The following is a 22,976-nucleotide window of genomic DNA, read 5'->3' on the forward strand; positions in this document are numbered from 1 at the left end:
TATATATATACTATATATATATATATATATATATATATATATATATATATGTTTATCAGGGTTCATACAGATACTGTAAAATTAAATTCCAGGTCTTTCAAAGACTTTTCAAGCACTAGTTTTTAGTTTTCAAGGACTACAAGCAGAGATCTCACTTATCAAAAAGGTAAATGGATAAATACAAAAAAAAAGAAAAAAGAAAAAGGTACAACTAAATCGTGGTTACTTTAGCCATTAAAATGATACTATGACAAAGACATCGCTTTTCTCATTCAAACTGATTTTTTCTCTTATGAATATATGATTGACCTGAAGAATGAAAGCTGTGTTATATACTTGAATATTTATATGAAGCAATATGACACTCTATGGCTCTATATCAATACCAGACGGGTGAGAACAGATTGTTTTACCAATAAAATTAAACACTATTTTCTAATATAGCCTATAGTCTATCAAAAGTTCAAGCACTTTCAAGTACCTTTTCATATATGTCTGATTTCTAGGGTTTTCCAAGACTTTATTAAAAAGTCAACTTTAAGTACTTTAAGCTCCTTGTACGAACCATATATATATACACAACTGGTCAAAAGTTTTGGATAGGTATGATTTTTTTTTGTTTTTTAAAACAGTCTCTTCTGCTCACCAAGGCTGCATTTAATTGATTAAAAATACAAAAAAATTCAATTCTTGAATATTAAGACAATTTAAAATAATTGTTTTCAATGTGAATATACTTAAAAATGTATTTTATTATGTATTCCAGTGATCAAGGCTGAATTTTCAGCATCATTATGCCAGTCTTCAGTGTCACATGATCCTTCAGAAATCATTCTAATAAGCTGATATGAAGCTCAAAAAAACATTCATTATTATTATCAATGTTGAAACAGTGATGTCCAATTTTTTTCACGATTCTGTGATGAATATAACTTAAAAAGAACAGCATTTATTTATAATATAATCCTTTGTAACATTATAAATGCCTTTACTGTCACTTTCGAACAGTTTAATTCATCCTCAAGGAATAAAATGATTGATTATTTTATTTCTTTCCTCAAAAATAAAATAAAAAATCATTTGAATCTACTTTTTAAATCACCAGCATCTAAATGATCTGCAGAGCTCTTCTCTGTTGACCCACAACTGCACAGACATATGCCATGTCTCCAGGAAAACGTTACTGTAACTGAACGCTGTTTGAAATGTGAGTGACAGGCCAGGTTTAAGTAACAGTAACCCACAACACAAACACAAACATGTACTCCCAACATGCACACTAAATTTAGAAACACCGTAAATGCCAGCGCTCTACTTCTGTGACAGCGATGATTGAGTTCCGACTCTACACTAAAGCTTTAGTGATTCTGAAAATAGGTCATCATAAATCTGTCAGGTTATTTAATTATAATCTGTCATTATTTACTCATCCGGATGTCATTCCAAAACCTTTTCCTCAATGGAACTGCGAATGAATGACATAATAGGGTCAATCCCTCTCGAAATACATAAATGTTTGTGTATATACTGCCATTCAAAAGTTTCGAATGTTTTTCAAATGAGTCTTTTCTGCTCACCAAGGCTGCATTTATTTCATTAAAATGACACAAAACAGTAATACTGTGAAATATTAGTACATTTTTTAAATAACTGTTTTTGTGTGAAAATATGTAATTTTTTTCCTGTGATGCATCATTACTCCAGTCTTCAGTGTCACATGATCCTTCAGAAATCATTCTAATATGCTGATTTGTTGCTCAAGAAACATTATTTAATTTTATTATTATCAATGTCGAAATTAGTCATGTGCATTTTTTTTCAGGATTCTTTGATGAATAGAAATTAAGTTCAAAAGAACAGCCTTCATCTGAAATAGAAAGCTTTTGTAACATTATACACTACCGCTCAAAAGTTTGGGGTCGGTATGTACTTTTCTTTTTTACAAAGAAATGAAAGAAATTATTAATACTTCTATTCAGCAAGGATGCATTAAATTGATCAAAAGTGACAGTAAAGACATTTATATTGTTACTTGAATGCTGTTATTTTTAACCTATTCATCAAAGAATCCTGGAAAAAAATGTCCAAAACCATTTAACATTAATCATACGAATATATTTTCTTAAGCAATAATCAGCATATTAGAATGATTTCTGAAGGATCATGTGACACTGAAATGGAATGGAAATTTACATCTGAACTAAGACTGTTGAAAAAGATGTCTTGTACTGTTGCCGTGAGTAAGCACATTAGTGAATAAAAACTTTAACCTTTCCTTTCCTTTCACAAAAAGAAGTATTAACTTTATATTAGGGTTATTTGTAACCAGGAAAGGTTCTAAATGGAATCTTTTGGGTTCATTCGTTATCATTTGTTTTGTCGTTTCCGGATTAAATATTTCATATTATTGACAAACATCAGACCCTAACACAAGACCCTAAAATGTATTTATGAATGCATGTGGATGATCACAAAATTCAAGATATGGGGGTAAGAAAGTGTATATGAAGAGTTCAGATGCAAAAGCCTCTAAATGCCATTTGAAATTTTCTTCTTTAATGATGATTTTTATCAAACTTGTATATTTAAGTTCAGTAATTTCACTTAAATAACAATTAATAGGTAATTATCATTGCCATTTAAGTGAAATCACTGAACTTAAATATACAAGTTTGATAAAAATCATCATTAAAGAAGAAAATTTCAAATGGCATTTAGAGGCTTTTGCATCTGAACTCTTCATATATTTATATCATTTTATGTAGTTAATCAATATCACACGAAGGGTGCCATTTCAGTTTTTCTCCTTCAAAAATCAGCATGATTAAAATGTGATATTAAGTTACTACAAGTTTAATAAGCAATAATTTAATTACAACTGCAAAATGTTGCAGAATAATGTAATATATGAATGAATAATAGCCTATAAAGAACCTTTCTGCCAAAAGGGTTCTTTCTTGTCATTATAGAACCTTTTTAGCATAAAAGGTTTTTTGGAGTTGAGTAAAGAACCCATGCTTCAAATATAGAACCCCAATGAACCCTTTTTTTTCTAAGAGTGTCTACAGAAATTTTTCAACTGACCAAAAATAACATCCTGCAGGTTGGGAACAACACAAGGGCGAGTCCTTTCATTTATCTCTGCCCTGATTGTGCCAGGCTCCGCATTTGACACAACCAGAGCCACATCAACGCCACCCACATCCTCTCCTGGCAATCCACTCCGCCTTTTTCCCTCATTTGCGAAAATAGGAAAAAAAAGTAGGTCATCTCCGGGGCAGTGATAACGTGCGACCAGACGCCTCACTCTCGACAGCTCAAGGACAGGCAGGAGGAGTCGATGCCAGAGCATGTGCCGCCACAGTCCGTGTTGATCATCGCAAAGGGCATCGCATGTGGAAGCGGAAGCAAGCGTTGCCATGACGACCCCTGCATTTCCCAATTCCTGGAAAGATGTTCTACATTCGGTGAAATCAAATAAGGGGCGAGTGACGAGAAAGGCTGTCATTGAGAGACAGAGGTTGCGTGAGGAGGCTGGCAGAGGTAAAATCTCAATGAAGGAGAAAGGTTAGGAAGTGCGTGGGCTGTAGCTGGGAGTTAACAATTACCTTCCCTCCAACTCGCTGGAAACACTTCATCTTCACGACGATGCATCAAACGCTTTCACTGGCTCAGTCATTCATATGTGAAACGCACATAATGGAACAGACAGGCATAACGCAACACAAACGAACAGTACAGGCATACTGAAAACAATCGCGCTGGGAATCGGATTCATTTTGGCAGATCAGGTTATTTGGACCTAATTTGAAATAAACATTTAGTTCAGAAATCATTCAAATATGATGATTTGATGCTCAAGAAACATTTCCTATTATCTCCAATGTTGAAAACGGTTCATATTTTGTGGAAACCGTGACAGCATACAGGAATCTTTTCTGAATAGAAAGCTCAAAAGAATTAGCCTGGCTAACGCCAGACCACGTACCATTGAGAATGAGAAGTGGTCTGGAAACCACATGTTCATTTTCTCGTATTTGAGGCGTGGTTTACGAATGCCCAGAGCCGTCAAATGCGCCTGTATGTAGCCAATCGGTTCAATGATGCCAGATGATGATACATCGAGAATGAATAAAATCGTGCTGCGGCAAGGCAGCATGCGGAAACCCAGGGGAATAATTGCATGACCATGACCAAGCTAACACATCGTTAACGTCTTGCTGCTCTAGGGCTGGGTATCATTCAAACAATTTCAGTACCGATACCTTGATTTCGATACCGGTTCTTGAACGATACTTTGTCGATGCCAATTTTATGAAATCCAGATCCCAGATTACATACTGCACTGTCAAGTGCTACGTCATATTACTCGTGGTACCGGACTTTGCAGCAAATATTTTGCCACAAATATTGCATTGCGAGCTGTTGGCATCGCGCCTCGAGAAATGTAGTCACACTTTAGATCTTTTCAACATCTTCTTCAGGGGGTTGGGACGCTTGGCGCTTCACGTGCATCTATGGGGGTTGGGACGCTGCACACTTCATGTGAGCCACGTCTCTGGGCGTAACCGCGTAAAACTATTGTTTGTATTGGCTCACTGACGTTGACGAGTTAACCCCTTAGGTATCGAAATCTAGTACCGAACAAGAAGTCGTTTTTCGATACTTGGTAGTACCGAGGCAATTCGGTCGGTACCTAAAAAGTACCGAACTCGGTACCCAGCCCTATGCTGCTGTAACGGTGGCCAGCTAGTAGACCTCACTCCCCTGATCTCAATAGGCGCTAGCAATAGACGCTAGAGGCTGCAGTTTTTAGCCTCCTGGCTAGAGCGCCCGACTCTCACGCCGGAGACCGGGGTTCGAGGCCTGCTCGGAGAGGGTTGAGTAGGACCCCGGTGGAGGGGTTACATTGGTGCCGTGACCCAGATGAGAGTGAGGTTTAGGAGGGTGAGTGTAACGGTGGCCAGCTAGTAGACCTCACTCCCCTGATCTCAATAAGCGCTAGCAATAGACGCTAGAGGCTGCAGTCTTTAGCCTCCTTGTTAGAGCGCCTGACTCTCATGCCGGAGACCCGGGATTGAGGCCCGCTGGGGGCGGGTCGAGTGGGACCCGGGTGTAGGGGTTACACTGCTCCATCCCCATTCTGTGATTGCCTCCCTATCTCAGGCAAAAATCTAGCTCATGGTGTCCAGGCTACCTAGCAGCGTGTATAAAATTGCGCTGCGGCAAGGCAGCATGGGGAAACCCAGGCTAAAAAAGAAGAACAGCATTTATTTTAAATTTAATTGTCCTGTAACATCATGTTGAAATAATTTAATGCATTCCTGCTGAATAAAAAAAGTATTCATATCTTATTGTATTCTTACCGACCTCCAAACTCTTGGTGCTATAAGATTCAGTAGTCCCTTACACTTAAGTTTCATGTCATCGCTGACATGAGTGAGCATTCAGAACTAAAACTACATATTATAATAGGAAACAAGGGTCTCTCACGATTCAACACAAACACCTGCTCATGTCCGGAAATGGCAGATGGGGGTCGCTGAGGGCCGATAAAGGTATTGGGGCGAGAGAGGGGCCACACAGAGATGACATCATGAGACAGGAGGGGGGGGGGGGGGGGGGGGCATGTGCAGGCCGTCAGATGATGGATGCTCAACAATGGAACACACAGAGGCATACAGGAGTGCTTTTGTGCTGCCGGGAGGAGCCGGTCGGGGGCCGTCTGAATAGGAGCGGTGTGGTGGCTCTGGGAAAAGCAGAGGGAGTTCCTGCACAAGGGATTAGAGAGGCCTCCACTACAATCCGCTTTGTGTGCCGCATTCCCAAACATCTCCACAGAGAGCTTCTAAAAACAGAGTACTGAAGGACAACTTACCAATATTTGGATGATTTAGAATCTTCATTATTCTTACTTCTCTGAAGAGCTGCAAAAGAAGGCAGAATAAGAACAATTAGAGGATGAGCTGGATATTTACATTTACTGATCAAAACATAAGTGGGGTGATGTGTAAAATCTTTCAAAAGTTGAATGTCGTAAAGATTTTTTTTTTTAAGAAATTCAGCAAAGACGCATTAAAATGATTGAGTGACAGAGAATATTTTATTTATTAATTATATATTTATTTATATTTTATATAATATAACAGTTTTCAAATAAGTGGTGTTACGGTATGTAGTATGGAGCCCCTGAGTGGACCTTTGCAAAAAAATAAAATAAAGACTTATAGCGTACCGCGTACCCTTGTATCGCGTACAATTTCCGGTTTGCGTTACAGCATCATTAAATGCAAATGTGGAACTAGGAATGATATATACGGAGCTTATTTTTCATCAATAATTCATGCGCATCCACATCCATGCTCTTGTTTTCCTCATAGTAATGACAGAGACGCAAATTGTACGCAAAGTGGAAATTGTAATGCGTGCGCACTAGAAACTTCTGCGTGGAGCACAACTTTCTTGAGAAGCAAATCAGCAAATTAAATTTCACAATATAACTGTTTTATATTCTCACCCTATACCATTCCAATTACATTATCCATACCTATGTTCGCAACAATATTTGAAGGCCTATCCAAACAAAAAATATTTTAGAGCTTTGCATAACTAGAAATATATTTTTTTGTAATAAAAACAATCAAATACTAAGTAATATCTTGATTTTAAGCTGTTTTACTTATTTTAAAGGTACATTGTGCAAGTACAGTATGCAAAACTATGCCCCCTCTGGCGACAAGCGAAACTGCAACCAGAGGTGTGCACGCTCATGGACCACACACACACGCATGCTTGCACGAGCTGTTCATAACCAAAGGAGCATCAGCCGCACAAATCTTTTGTTAAAGTCATAATGTCTTCAGAGGTAATAAAGTTATAAATCTGCAAGTCATTTTAAATATATTAACAGAAAGCCATTTGAGTAAATTACACACTTACAGTATGTGTGAGGGGAAAATGGAGGTTGTAGAAAACTTCAGTTTTTGTTTCCATCTATCTCCATGTTGAAGTGTTTTATGTGCTTACTGCATCCACTTATGATTGTATTATTATGGAAACACGTTCATGAACAATATAAGTTATAACTTTGTATAGGACCCGTTTGAGCCCTAGAGCAGACCGGAGATCTCTCCATTTGTCGAAAGCCTTCCCGATGTTGACTCTCGTCTTATTCCGACGCCTGGCACTAGACGAAAGTTTTATTTTCTTTGTCTTACGTGGAGTTTGCGTTGGTGTTGGAATGAACTACAAGTCGGTCTCTTTGAATCCATCTTCTACTTTTGTGGAAAGTTGACTAAAGTTGAGTCGCTCGAGTTGTCTTCGCTGATACGGAGAATGGCAGCGAATACACAAACCTGCCAGACATAGCCAGGCGAGTGTGAACGCGCATGACGTCACGCCCAGTCTCAAACTCCGTCTCGAATCCCTCTTATTTATTTTACTGTACAGGATTATAGAGGCAATCGCAATGATCAGAAAAGGGCTCATTCAGCCCATCAGGCAATTGTTTAAGCATGTATGGGTTAGAAAAACGTGTACTTTTTGCATGAAATGTTGCGCAATGCACCTTTAATGCTTGTTTTGTCTCATTTTAAATAATTTTAAGCCACCTTGAGGCAACTTTGGGAGTTTGTTGAGGCTCCCTGAGCAACAAGGCTTGTGCACCATTCAGAATTGACTGAGAATTGTATTTCTATTCCTGTTCTATCGTTTTCTCTCATCACATACTCCAGTCTCCGGACTCCTTCACCTTCAAAACATGCATCAATTTTCAAGGGTCCAGTACGTATGTCACTCTGATGCGTGCGGTCACATACAAAAAGACTGAAAGCATGAGAAAGAGTGAAAGGTACAAAATCTTTGTGTCCATTTCACAGAGTTCAATAGTCAGTAGTCACTGCAAAAAAAGAAACTAGCAAAAATCGATACACGCCTCTGAGTGCAGGGCTAATTAGGCTCTTAGTCAGGCAGCAATGTACAAAACCCAAGCAATCTATATTAAGCACTAGTACAAACACTTTCCACATGCTTTCCCATACATCAGAACATGTGGACACAGTCAGGCACTCTAGAAGAAACTAAGCTGACATCAAAGTGGACGTTTGTGGCCGTTGAACTCCAATGTTGTCGTACACTAGCCGCCCCGAGCGCGCAAGATCTAAATGATGGCATCTCATTTCAAGAGGCTAGAGTGTAAAAGACTCAATTTAGCCTGTGACTTCAAACATGAAATATGGTAACACAATCTGTTCGTATAGCCATTGTGTGCAGTTTGTTTTCCAAACAGATATCTCCTATTTATTTGCTGCTGCTGAATTTACAGCGCTATAGCAAAGGAAATCATCTTTTACCAAAATATGCAGGCTTCACTGAATGTGATGAGCCAAAAAAAAAGAAGTTAATAAAGGCATAACTCATAATTATTGAAACATAATTTATTTGTAACAAATTACAATGTCTTCACCATCTCAAAACAGCCATAAAGAACATTTAGTGTTATACAGTTCATGTGCCGGTTGTTGAAATGAATCCACCAAGAGACTCAGGAATTCATTAGTTAGGCCTATTGGTTTGAATCAGCCTGATGAATACCATCGCTTCACTTCAGAAGGTCTTTATTAACCCACTGGAGTCGTATGGATTGCTTTTATGATGGATGGATGGAGCTTCAAAAACTCGGGCTCTATTCAATGCCGTTACAAAGCTGAGAATAGCCAGGATATTATTTAATATAACTCTGCGATTGTGTTTGGCTTGAGGACAGTCATATACACCTAGGATGGCTTGAGGGTGAATATTTTGGGTGAACTATTCCAATCATAAAAATTCACAAACTATTTTCTGGTTGAATTAGACTACTCCTTTCCTGAATTAACTCACTAAATTTGACTGAATTCAAATTTGTCTGACTCAAAATAAAATACGAATTCATTAGTGTTTTTAAAGGGATAGTTCACCCAAAAATGAAAATTCGGTCAGTAATTACTCATCCTCATGTAGTTCCAACCCCGTTAGACTTTTGTTCATCTTCGGAACACAAATTAAGATATTTTTTTTATTAAATCTGAGAGCTGGATCACTCCTCCATAGGCTTCTTGAGGGACTGAAACTTGCCGGGCCAGAAAAGTTATTAAAGACATCGTTAAAATAGTCCGAGTGACTACAGTGGCTCAACCTTAAGTTTATTAAGCGACGAAAACACTTTTTGTGCGCAAAAACAAACATAAATAACGACTTTATTCAACTTTTGATTTCCTTCTTTGTGGGCCTCGAGTTAGTTCATACTGTATAGGCCCTTGGACACGGAGTGAATTTTCGCACGTTTAAAAATAAATACGACCTCACGTTAAGTCGATCACGCTTGCACACTGCCTCCGAAACTTTCGTCCATCATAAAAAAAAACGAATCGGGTTTGATTTTCTGCGTTTTTCGCATCCGTAGCAAGCAGTTTTGACAATTCAAAGCCACTAAATCACGAATACAAAAAAACGCAAACGAAAATTTCGGACTCAGAGTGCAGTGGCCTTAACAGCGCAGGGCTTCTTTGTTGTACGTCACATGCATCACACACATGACCAGCGTCAGCCAATGAGCCTACGTGTGACGTACAACACAGAAGCGCTGCGCTTTTACACTACGTGAACTCACTTGAGACAAAACTTGCGCACAAAAAGTATTCTCGTCGCTTGACAAACTTAAGGTTGAGCCACTGTAGTCATATGGACTATTTTAACGATGTCTTTACTAACTTTTCTGGGCAGGCAAGTTTCAATTACCTAGCAGCCTATGGAGGATCCAGCTCTCAGATTTCATCAAAAATATCTTCATTTGTGTTCCGAAGACGAACGAAGGTCTTACGTGATTGGTACAGCATGGTACAGTAATTAATGACTTGGGTGAACTATCCCTTTAAGATTTGTAAACAGTAATAATACTGATTGTTTCATATGACAATATTGAAATATTTAATTACATTAATAAAAACTAAATAGTAGCACCCAAAAATAATAAATATATTTTTTTATATTATATAAAATCACATTGTATATTAATATGCAGAATTTTGTAGGAAACACTGATCATACCAAAGCATAAAAACACTCCCCGGTGGTGCCCTGCTAACAGCCTGATGGTGTTTAAACTGGCACAACAGATTACACAGTCTGAGGCTTCTCCTTATGACTTGCAGAGAGCGAGATGCTGCAAGCACATGTTGTAGAAAAGAGCAGAGCTGCGCACAGCAGTCGTTTCACCCCGCAGCCACAAATTACAGAACGCTAATTAAAGAGAGCGAGGTCTCCGCTAATGAGCGGAAGCCATCCAGACAGAGAGAGGCATGTCGAGCGTCTCGAACAGAGCCGCTCTGAGGTGGAACATCAGCTGTTTAACATCACCATATGCAAGTGATGAGTCATCAGTAGTATCAGAGATGGGAATGACAAACTGTGGACGGCCACCCAGAGCTTCCTGTTTAGATGTCAACACAGCACATTGCTGGCTGCGAGTGTAAAACAAACACTCATTGCAGACCCGTTCAGGAGAAAAATATGAAATAAGAATCATTACTTACAATACAAATTAACTGATAATTATAATCATTCACAGCATTATTTTTTGAAATCCTGAAAAACGACTCTTGGATCATGCTACCGAATTAGTTCAAACTCACTCTCACAATAAAAATAACTAGTGATAGTATCAATTATATCAGACTTGGAAAAAAAATGGCTCAGTGAACAATCTAAATTTTAACTTGTATAAATAAAACTTAATACAATAAATAAATAAAGCTTAATAAATATATAAATACAATCATGTGTAGTATTTGATGAGAACAGAGCATTTTGTTTTCAACGAATGAGGATTTAAATTTCAACTTGTGAAAATAATAAAACTTAAATGTAATAAAAAACAAAATAATACTTTAAGTGTATGTGTAGTATCAGTGTTTTTAATGAATAATGACTTATAAATAATAAAACTTAATAAAATAACTGTTAAACGAATGAATAAAAGTGTTTGTATCAATCATATAAGACTAAGGGGCAACACTTTAGTTGAGGGTCCAATTCTCATTATTACGTTTATGCATTTTATATTAACGCCTTATTCTGCATGACCATATTCTCTGGCCTCGTTTACACGATGGGAAAACGCAGATATTTCTCTGCGTTTTGCCCTCTCATTTACACGAAAACGGCATTTTTTATCACTGAAAACGATTATTTCTAAAAACTCCGGCCAAAGTGGAGATTTCTGAAAACGCCGGTTATGTGTTGTCGTGTGAACTGGGAGAAACGGCGTTTTAGGTTCTCACTTGTCGTTTCTGAGGATTCTGATTGGCCTGAATGGATTTATCCTTAACCCCTACACTGCCGCCAGTAGGTTTGGCATAGTTATGACGGCGCTCGACGGCGTATTTATGCGGGTGTGTAAACAATGTTATTTTTGAAAACGGAGAGGGGGAAAATATTTGTTTTGCTAAATACCCAGCTTTGTGTAAACGTGGCATATATCCCTTACCTAGATATCCCTAAAAGCAGTAATTAGAAGTTTATTGGAGCAAACGTTGTAGTTAATAGCTAGTTAATATTGAGAATTGGACCCTAATCTAAAGTGTGACGGTACACTCTAAAAAATGCTGGGTTGTTTCAACCCAAATTTGGGTCAAATATGGATAAAACCAGTAGTTGGGTTAAATTTCTGAATTGCATTTTAAATCCATTTCTCCAACATTTGGGTTTGTCCATGATTGTGTATGATTTGTTTACAACATAACTTCAATTTTCATGTTTTCCTCACACATCAAATGACTTCAGAATCTATAGACTTATATTATGCATCTGTTTTGAAGCCTGACAGCTCCAGCTCCATTAATTATAATCATATGGGGAAAAATGACCAGTATGTTTGGAATGAGGTGGAAGGTGACAACCTACCCATCTACTTCATCAAATTCGTATGCCATGCTCTTCAACATCAAGTGCTTGATGCTGGGTGTGTGGGTGTGTAGTGTGCAGCTGCAATGAGAAAAGCTTTCTCTACGAAACATGCACGCACTTTTGTAACTAGATGCAATCTTGTCATTAATGCACCTATAAGCAATTAGAGCAGTATTTTTAAGAAGCGCTCTTATGCATCTGCATTACCATGCACATGTTCATTATTGTGCCATTAAAGCACAATTGCAGCATGCACTTTCGTCCATATGCGCATCTCTCTAAAACGTGTGGTTTTCAGTTTTCACATGCCCTGAGGTGGCAGCTACTTCCTGTTTCTCACAATGAATACTCTCAATGGTGTTCTGTGGGAAAAACAACAACAGCACTGAATTATTCACTAGAGTTTCACAAAGTGATGACGCTCCTCTTTGCAAAAATTGAAGACCCTCTGCTTTTGCTATTGGTTCAACGCCTGGGAAAAAACCCAAGATAAAGTTGCATGAATGTTGTCAATTCATCAGACACAGTCATGAGGAGGGAGGAGTCAGGTTGGTATGGCAAATGACTTTTTGATCATTGGTTGATGCCATCTAGTAACCAAAATGTAACCATAACCAAAAGACTGGCCCACTTTTCATGATCTAACTACATCCCTAACTACATGCAGAAAATTATATTATGACAACGTTTGATTGGCTGATGGAACGTGCACAATACTAAGCAACTCTTACAACGCTAACAACTGACTTCGAAAATGGCAGACAGGGAAAATTACAAGCTCAATTCGTGCTTTTAGCTCCAACACAGAATCAGTAACTGGTAAACATCTAAAATAATGAGATATGAGCTTGGAAAGATAAGCTATTTTTAGCCCGGGGGATTTCTCGAGAAAACAATTTGACCGTACAAAAATAAATAAATAAAAAAGTGGATGCTTAAAAGGGATGCTCTGATGATGGGCCTGTGGAGGAAAAGCAAAAATGCAAGCTAATTTCCCGAGGTTAGTAAAATAGCCCCGCCCACCACTGTACAAACACCAATGGCACGCTGGTCACTCTGGATAGCAGTGGAGAAACAGGAAACACTTCAGCAGTCCCTCAACAACCACCCCACACTCCCCTCTTGTCTCAGCACTTCTCATAAACAGGAAGTCCCTCACAGAGATGTAGTCATTTGTACCGACCTAGAAAGAGAGGGACCGTCCACGCGGCACACACAGTTTTTACCACTACAAATACACAGCTGCTGCGGTAATATCGATGAGTGGTTCACCAACCGGATAACTAACTTACCGACAGTAAGAATTTTGTCCGATTAATACTATCAGTTAAACGATTTAAAAAAGTAATTGAAGTAATTTTATAAAGTCTACGGATGTCACTAACAATTAATTTTGTAATCGATCGATTACTTTGACGATTAATCAGATTTTTTTGGTGTGTGGTAATAAAATAAATAAATAAAATAAAAAATAAAAATAAAAAATCGACCTAAGCAATGACCTTAAAATGACTTAAAACCCATATAATGACGAGGCAATAATATAAAAAAAAAAAAAAAATGTGTCATAAAAAAAGTAACCATGTGTTTTTTGTTAGAACATCACTTAAAATAGACCCTTTTTGCGCCGACGTCACAGTTACGTCACGACGCTAGCTGGAGGCAAAACAAAGAGAAAACTGGAGGCGGTCAATGCAAAACAGCACAGATTCGGCTACATAATAAGGAGCTTAAATAATTGTTACTATTATTAAATGTCATCTTGTTGTGTTGTTTGGTGCAAGAATTGATGAAAAATGAATATGCTGTATCTGGAACTTTTATTTCTAGATTCACATCATTAAAATCGCACTGTAATGTCACTCTTTACATTGTCGTGGTCTCGGCGCTGGCTCGGCAGAACTGCAGATCATACACACAAGTCTTGTGCAGGACCATATAGGCCTCTAAAGATTTATATGCCCTCAGTTTCTCTGTTACACTGTCGTTTTTTTTTCGGGTCGAAATTTTGAGTTTCTCTGATCTTCTTGAAACTCTGGATTCTGATCGAGGGCCATGAGACTTAGACTTAGACGGATTTTTTTTGCCTCCACCTAAGCTCCGCCCACAAAAAAACGTCACCATGTTTACCAACTGTAAAAGGGTCTATACATAATTGAAACAATCATCATATGTACATAATGTATTATACCAAATACCTGCAGAGGTCGCCAAGAATATGTGGACGTCAAAACCATAGAAACATGCAAACTCGGAGCGACTTTTATTTTGAAATTGTGATGAACAGTTTGCATCTTTAGAAAAGTATTCATCTATTTTCTTGTGTTGGTGTAGGTTTATAAATGATTCACCTTACAAATCTGATGACATTGCGCACATTATGTTAATTGATTAATGTTATAAGCAACCTAAATTTGATGGAGTTTGACTATTTCAATGATAACAGTTTGTGTGGAGCAGCATTTGAGACGCATGTAACCTACACGCGAGCAAATAACTAAAGCGAAAGTATAATAAACCCACAGGGCATATATTTATTTTATTGAATCGCAGCCTTTGTGAATTCACAATAGCACTATGCTATAGTTTTTAAATAATGTTAATATATTGTGGATCCTTAGAAAATGGTCTAATTAGTGGAATGCACCATTTCTGACGGTGACTCCACATGGGTAAATTGAAATCAAGGATTTTTTTTTAATCGAGTACTCTAATTTTAATTGAAGAATCGTGACAACCCTAATAAAGTAATTTAAGACATTTTTAAACATTGCTGCATTGTTAAAAAAAATGCTACACATATAAATTGCGTTTTTGAGAGAGAGAGAGACAGAGAGAGAAAAAACAACAACTCGTGTATAAGCCATTCTATTAATTAATTAAGAAATAATGTAGTACCGGTAAACAAAGCAAAATATTTACAAACATTATTACTTTTTTAGTAAAATCATATAGGCATAATCCATGTGTTGGTCAAAATCCCAACACTGTACACATACACACACTGACTACGTACTGTAGTAAAGAATGATTCAAGAGTAAAGTGTCAGATCCGATTAAACTAATGGACAGATAACGTACAATAACGCATTATGCAAGTCTACACAAGAACAAGCACACAATATTAAAAGGTCCATTTCATGCCAAATGAATTTTCCTTGCATTTTTGAAACCGTTTTAAAATAAACAATACATAAATCCCAACTTTGCTTACTTCAATAAGAGGAACCATCTCTCTTTGACTTATGATCTATCAAACAGAATGGCCCTAAACCAAAAACCACAATACACACGTGCTACATAACACACAAACATATGACTCTATTTTGACTAACTCTACTTCCCACTTTAGTCAACTTTCAAAGCTCATTTAGTTCTTTCTCGAGGAGGAGGAAAAACACTGTCCAACCAATTCGGACGACTTTTGGACATTCAGCAGAGGATAATAATGTGAAAGTGGGACACACAGACACATTTATATAAAGAAAATAATCCACAGATGAAGGATATGAGGCAGATTTAAGTGCTCACTCAAACGCCAGGGTGATATTTATTTCCTAAAAGACATTTTCTTTTCCTCCTTTGATAAATCCAGGCTGCCATCATCCAGGTTATTGGGGCAAGTTATAAAGAGCTTTAAAAAAAAAGTAGTCTGGAGTAAGATTGAGGCATGATAATCAAACAGCTAACGGGAACGAGAATATCATGAAAGGGAACAAAAGTAATAGAAAACAAGTTTGGGCAGCACATACAAGTTTGGACACACTAAAGGGTGAATGAACACAATTACTGAAGATTCGCTCAGAGGAATCTCTCGGCTGGCCTAATTGGACAAGGGCCCACTTTTCCTCGCCAGCATATTAACGTGTTTGTGTCTTTAACTTTCTCCATGGCTCATTTCCCTGTTTAAGGTGCAGTTAGGCCTACCGTTCCTCATACCGATCCACTTCTGAGAACATGAAACGCTCTCAAATGGCTCATGAAAAGAGCTTGAATGCTTGGCGGCAAAAACAGCATGCCAGTTTGGTTGTCATGACATATTCCTGATTCCATTTTAGCGCTTCATTAAGTGCCTGTTTTCGAAAGCACGAAAAGATCCATAAAAGAAACAGAAGCAATAATTACATTGTATATTTTTCTTAAGGAAATGTGTTGTTCTGAGTGGTTGCCAGGACATTGCTTTGCAGTTGCTAATGGAATGTATGAGTGTTTGAGTGTTACACTATTGGAAAAAGAAATGCTATGGTAGGCAATGAGGCACATCAACTGTTTGGTAACCGACATTCTTCAAAATATCTTTTTAAGGGCTGTCAGTTTAACGCGTTATTAACGGTGTTAACGCAAACCCATTTTAACGGCGTTAATTTTTTTATCGCGTGATTAACGGTCTTTTTGTCCTAGCAAACTTTGTAGTTTTTTCACACGCTTTTGCAACAGGACGCGGCATGCGTCCTGATCCATTTCGGCGTCTCGCGCTCGTCATCCACTCAAAGCCGGTGTTCTGTCGATTTTTGCTGCCTTGTCGAAAAATGCTACCGTAGCGCGAATTGATCACAGAAAGCCGATTAAAGTCGTATGAAATAGAATTATAATACAATTCTAAGTTATGATACTGTATACTGTAGACGACTATTTTTACTTTTAAAACGGTGTGAAAAGTAAAAATTATCATAAAATATTAATCTTTGACTTGTCAAAGTACACCTTTCCTCATAGTAACTGAAAATCAGTTATTCTTTTTCAGCTGGCTGGCCGTACAAATATTCATATGGTAGTAAGCATTTTTTAAAGGGAAATTATATATTATAACAGGAAAATGTACCTTTTGTAAAAAAAAAAAAAAAAAAAAAAATCTGTGAGTCTGCACATGCGCATAACCGGTAAGTAACAAATCTCGATGGGTAGCATGAATTGTCAGAACACCGGCTCGCAAGCCCAAACGTGTGTTTGCGGCGTGCCTGTTGTTTTGTTTATGGTATTGATCCGCTTGCGCTTTGGTCAAAGAAGCAACAAAACGTCCTCGCGCGGCGCAAGCCATTGAAATGAAAGGGTTTCAGAGCGCAGTGTGAGGACGTTTTGTGCCGCACACACTCGTTTCGGCTTGCGAGCCGGCCAAATAGTAACATTACTTTTGAGTGGATGACGAGCGCGAGACGCCGAAATGGATGCCCTAAAATTCTGAATGGAAAGTTTACTTTTAAAAAGTTGCCAAATTATCCCATTGACAAGACCAAGTGATCTGTGTTTTGTCGTTGTGAACTGAGCTATCATCATCGCAGCACGTCCAGTCAGAAACACCACTTGATGATGGCCAAGCAAACACACACATACACACACACACACACACACACACAAACACACACACAGAGAGATGATGCGAATTCTCCGCCCCCTCGCCAATATTAGGGCCTCGTCAGTATTTCTTTCACCCTTTTATTGACGGACAGTGTTACATTGCGTGAGAAATTATTTATAGGCTATATGTTAGTGTGAAATTGAACACTATTCCAATGTTATTTTCAATAATAATTTTTCCACTTTTCCATATTGATAAGAGCATTAAAATGAGAAAAAAAAATGTAACAAAAAGAAATCAAGAGACATTTAGAATAGATAAAAGTGTGCGATTAATCACGAGTTAACTATGACATTAATGTGATTAATCGCGATTAAACATTTTAATCGTTTGACAGCACTAATCTTTTTTTGTGTGTTCAGCAGAAGAAAGAATTTCATACAGGTTTGAAACAACTTGAGGGTGAGTAAATGATGACAGAATTTCCATTTTTTTGGTGAACTAACCTTATAATACCAGGTGGAAACGGGGCCCTATTTTAACGATCTGAAACGCAAGTATCAAGTAACTTTGTGGGCGGATCTTGGCGTTGTTGCTATTTTACCGGCGGGATAAATGACTCTTGCGCCTGAAATAGCTTCATTATTCATAGGTGTGGTTTGGGCGTAACGTGAAAAACCAATCAGAGCATCATCCGACATACCCTTTAAGAACAGGTGCGCATGTTGCATGGCGGATTGTTATTATTATGGCGGATTTACCAGGAGCGTTCACAGCCGAGGAGACAGACGTTCTTGTCAGGGCAGTGAAAGACAGAAGTGACGTTGTATAGAGATGGTGAATCCCACCCAAATCAGTTTCGGTTAAACATCATATACAATAAGCCTAAAAAAATTGGCTAAATGTGTAAGCTAGATTTAGGAAGATAGGGCCCAGGGTCTTACTAACCCTCATGTAATGTGACTTTTCCCCCCCAAGGATTTTAAACTAAAATGGTTGCTCTTTTATGAGAAATGAATGGGACTGAGGCATTCAAGCTTAAAAAAAGAGAACATTTGAGGAGAAGACTCCCAGGTTTCCCACACAAAGCTATTGCATGATTATGAACCACTTTAATGATACAGCGAGTGACCAGAACAATCCTCACGCTTGTAACAACATGAGGATGAGTAAATGACAGCAGTCATTTTTTATGTCCCTTAATATTTAGGTACTGAAATATAAACCCCTCATTGGTGACAATAGCAGCACAACTACATAAAAGTCTAAATTTGTTCTCTGAGATGGCACAAACGTTTTTTTTTTTTGTAGCTGTCACAATCTCGCTCTCCGTATCTCACTTTTTTAACAACAAAGAGCGTATTAGACAGAGAAAGGTGAATAATTACATTATTTAGGCAGTTATTATGACAGCAAAAGCAGACATGCTAGAATAAAAAAAATACTTCAGGGACTCAAAATAGAAACTTCTAAATATTTAGATGTTCCTTTGTTCAAAAATATGGAGCTTCTATAGGCTTAGATGTTGAGAATCAATCTGCTTAGATCACAACCAACTGTTCACAAGTCATTCAATGTGCCAGACGCACACACAAGACGAGACGGAAATAACCAAAAGATAGACTAAATACCAGCCGAAACAACAACCTGAATCTAAACAAAGATCAAAGACATAAAATGAAAGGCACATTTCAAAGAAAAACTGTACACCCAAGCATAGTTTTATAACAATGTACAGTGTAAAATGACTTTCAAAGAGTTCAAATATGTCAATCAATCGAGGAAAGCCACAATTTCGGTTAACAATGCGACTTAAGCTCCAATTGGACACACATGACTCACTTGCCATGATGAAATTAGGTAAATTTGAGTTTCCAGGACAAACTTTGTGATTTTAATCCTGCCTGAATCAAACAAGAATGTGTTTTCCCCTCGCACAACTTTGGTTAAAATGAAGGCACAAACTGTTTTTCAGTTAATTCTGGGGAAATCTAATCTAGTATATGAATCTTTTCACAAAGCTTCTCCTAACTATACTTGAATACCGCAACTAAAGCTTCAATATAACCTGGTGCACCTTTATTATGACCTATTTGCCAACATTCTGGGTTGAAAAATACTATTAGTGGTTCTAGTAGAGCCAGTTGAACTACAGGTACTAGTAGGCTAATTATTTACTAGAAATATTAATTCTGATTCTCCTAAATACGTACACTACTGTGTTGATTTTTCATTATTCATTGATGAATATTTTCAGAAATTTTTTTTGTGTAACATTATGAATGTTTACAGTCACTCTTTGACCAATTTAATGCATCCTTGCTGAATTAGTGTTAATTTCTTCAACAAAAAAGAGTGCATAAGGGCTGATTGTCTATAATTTAACGCCATACCAGCTAAAACAACATAAAAAAGTGAAAAAAATATATATATAATAAAAAAAATAAATTGCAAAAAGGGTTTCAAAAATAAATGATAATCTAACACTAAATCTGGTCTTGTTTCGTTAAAAATATTTTCATAAGAATTAACTGAAAAATCAATTGTAGAGTCCAAAAGGCTTCAAGACATTACAGTCCATGAAATATGTGTAAATAATGGTAAAATTACAAAATCACATATCCAGAGCATATGATGCAAGCTCCTATCTTAAAAATAACAACAAATTTCTCCCGCCCATATGCATTGCATGCATGTAATGTCTTATGTTGTTAACTGCAATTCAAATGTGGTTTAAAAAAAATTATCTTATCTAAATAGTAAGCATCATTGACAATAACTCAAATCTGTCTGAGTGGCTGGAGTTCCAAGAAACACGGCCTGTGCACTGTAAGGTCTGGCTGGCATCTAATAAACATTTTTCACAGAGTGAGAGGCAGATAAAATAAAGAAAATATTTCATCCTCAACACACAAACCGAACAAAAACAAAATGAGGATAAACAGGTAATGGAGAAGAGAGCTTTCAGCCCATCTGGCTGGTGTTGCACCGGATAGGATGTGATGTGTCCTGCATAATCCAGACACCTTTGCCCCTTTTCTCTTCAAACAAGGGTAGACCTGATGATTAAACGAATTAGGGATATGTTGCTTTAAATGTATTCAGGCCATCCTGGTGTGTGTGTGTGAGTGTGTAGCCCTGAAAGAGCGTCCTAATGTGACCTCAACATATCCCTTACTGACTCATGGGATTAAATTTTTTGGTTATCTGGGATTAAATTTATCCAAAAATTTCCGTGAAACAAGCAAATATGCAAAACATTTTTTTTAAATTACGGTAAGTTAAAATTTTCGAGAAAAATTTACTTAATTATAAGACGAAAAATGTTACAAAGAAAATGGCCCAATAAATAGGAAAAATATAATGGTGAAATTCGTGATTACAGCATTCTTTGAAGTGCCATGTACTATTGTATATGGAAATAACACAGTACTGTGCTATTATTATCTGATACTTATGCACGCAGCACACACACATACAAAAAGTATGGCTATAGTATGGCTTTGTATATAGTATATCCCCCCAAACCAACCCAAACGGCGAATTTCATCGAAAGGTGAGTGATTTTCATGTCTGAAAATAAAAAAAACTTAGTTCCAGACTCTTCCCAAGCTTTCCTGTGTACTTCGTTCTTTTGGATATGATTTGTGTTTTAAAAAATGCAGAGAGAATAGCTTAAAGCTGCAGTCTGCAGTTTTTCCTCTTTGTCACCATCTCTGTTCGAAATCTGCAATCGCAGTTATTCGCCGAATTATCAACTTTACGTGAGTTGTACTTCGACACGGCACAGCGTGGATGAACACAATGTTTGAGACAGTGAGGCTGTCAGTCACCGTGCCGGTGTGGATACTGGCATTCAGAATCACAGATTATTGTTTTTTGAAGTATGACAAACATAATAATTCCACCGGAAAATGTCATGTAAACAAGTAAGAAACATCCACTTTTAATCTGGTTCTGACATTGCAGTAAATCGCGCTGATTTAAATGTAAAAATTGCATCCTATCACGAAAAACCATGCAAATTATACGTTGTTCTCAAATTGTTAATGTTAACAACGTCAGCATTGCGTGACTACATGTAATGTCCTTCTGATATTATCCTTGTTTTTTTCTGCAGCCACAGAAAAGCTGGTGATTGTCGTTTGAACCTTTCTGGATCCGCCATCAAATTGATAAGCTTAATTATATCAAGTGCTGTAAGGCTATATATCTCCTACATGTGATATAGCCGACTAGCCGAGACTCTTCTTTATAAGTACAGATGTGACGTGATGACGCAAAGACATGCTCGAATCTCCCATGGAAATCCACCAATACCACAAACATTATTACAAGCTTACCGTTTTGAATCGAGCTACGGCAAGTAGATAGTTTTGAACACTGGCTGGTTATGTATTTTTGATCATTTTTAACCCAAAAAAGCTCCGGACTGCAGCTTTAAATACAATTTCTAAGTACTTCTGTTTGAGGAAGTGGACTAGCGGAGCGACCCAAAAAGTTCTGCCTTTGTGCTTGAGGATTTTTGCTACCAGATTTGTGCATTTCACATCCTTAAAGAGTAATCTTGCTTCTTTATTTTAATACATATTTTCAGTTGATAACCGAAGAACGACAGGAATAATAACCAATCCACATGTTGCAAAATCTCAGGGCAAATCTAGACATAATTAGTCAAACAAGTAACAAATGGACCTGCACAGATGCATTGCTTTCTGGATGATGCAAGCACGAAATGAGGTCAATGCCAGCGGGAAGACAGGCCCGCAAAACGCTGCCAGACTGCAGAGGTTTTTTTGGCTTTGTGAACATAACTGAACCTCCGCTTTATCATTAGGGCTGCACAAGATATATATATATATATATATATATATATATATATATATATATAATACATTTATTGCGATATTTAGGTTCAGGGTTCATACTTGGTATGCTTTTTCCTAAAAACAACTCAAACCTTTTGAGTAACCATAAACTGAAGAGTTTAAAAAACCCTCTTTTCACTAGTTTTGCTAGTTCGCATTCCCACTGTTTGACAAATTCAATGACTACAAAATAATATTTTGGCAATTAAAATGGCCTTTATTACCTAGTAGCGTGATGACACGTTTATATCGGTTTTATTTTATTTTTTATTTATTCCTCTTACTTTTCTCCCGTTTTTTATTGTATTTGTGTTATTGGTAGTTTTGATTTATTGTTTATTCTGTTGCAAAGCACCTATCGGTTGATGTAAGGTGCTATATAAATAAAGTACATTTACATTTACATTTAATAATATGGTGTCAAATAAAAATACAGTAGTCAACATTTGAAGTGGATCAAAACCTTTCAAAGTTATACATAAATTTGACTTTTCAAAGTAACATCATTTTGCAAATTTAAGGCTCTTACGTAAAAAAAATGTAAAAAAAAAAAATGTAAAAAAAAATGTAAAAAAAAAAAATGCTTAGCTTGCAAAATTTTACCAAAAACAGTTCACATGGTTAGGGTGATTTATTTGTTTCTGACATCCATGTTAGAATAAGTGTTGTGACAAGAGCTGTTGATTGACACTATGATTGATTGATTGATCTAGATTCTAGTGGATTTTTTTTATATAATATACCTCAACCAGATGATAAAGATGGCTCAATCAGTTTGAGTAAAGTTGGGTACTCCTCTCAATAAAACATAGTGACTCAAAACTGTTTGAAGTCAGTTAAAGGGTTAAGAAATACCCCTGCCCTTTCCT

The 22,976-nt window shown here is 37.2% G+C and overlaps 1 protein-coding gene across 11 annotated transcripts in view; it reads right to left on the reverse strand.

Moving 5' to 3' along the window:
* Positions 1 to 22,976, reverse strand: part of mark3b (MAP/microtubule affinity-regulating kinase 3b) — a 69,574-nt gene that overhangs the window by 30,515 nt on the left and 16,083 nt on the right. For all 11 annotated transcript variants that reach the window (XR_005625382.2, XR_005625383.2, XM_039690147.2 and 8 more), the window contains exon 4: positions 5,879 to 5,927. Coding sequence is in view for 9 of the 11 variants with exons in the window: in XM_039690147.2 (XP_039546081.1) it covers positions 5,879 to 5,927 (49 nt within the window). In the remaining 2 variants the exon portion in view is untranslated. The remainder of the gene's footprint in view (positions 1 to 5,878; positions 5,928 to 22,976) is intronic.

This window comes from Pimephales promelas, chromosome 13 (genome assembly GCF_988280905.1).
Source record: "Pimephales promelas chromosome 13, fPimPro1.hap1.1, whole genome shotgun sequence".
Classification (NCBI taxonomy): Eukaryota; Metazoa; Chordata; class Actinopteri; order Cypriniformes; family Leuciscidae; genus Pimephales; species Pimephales promelas.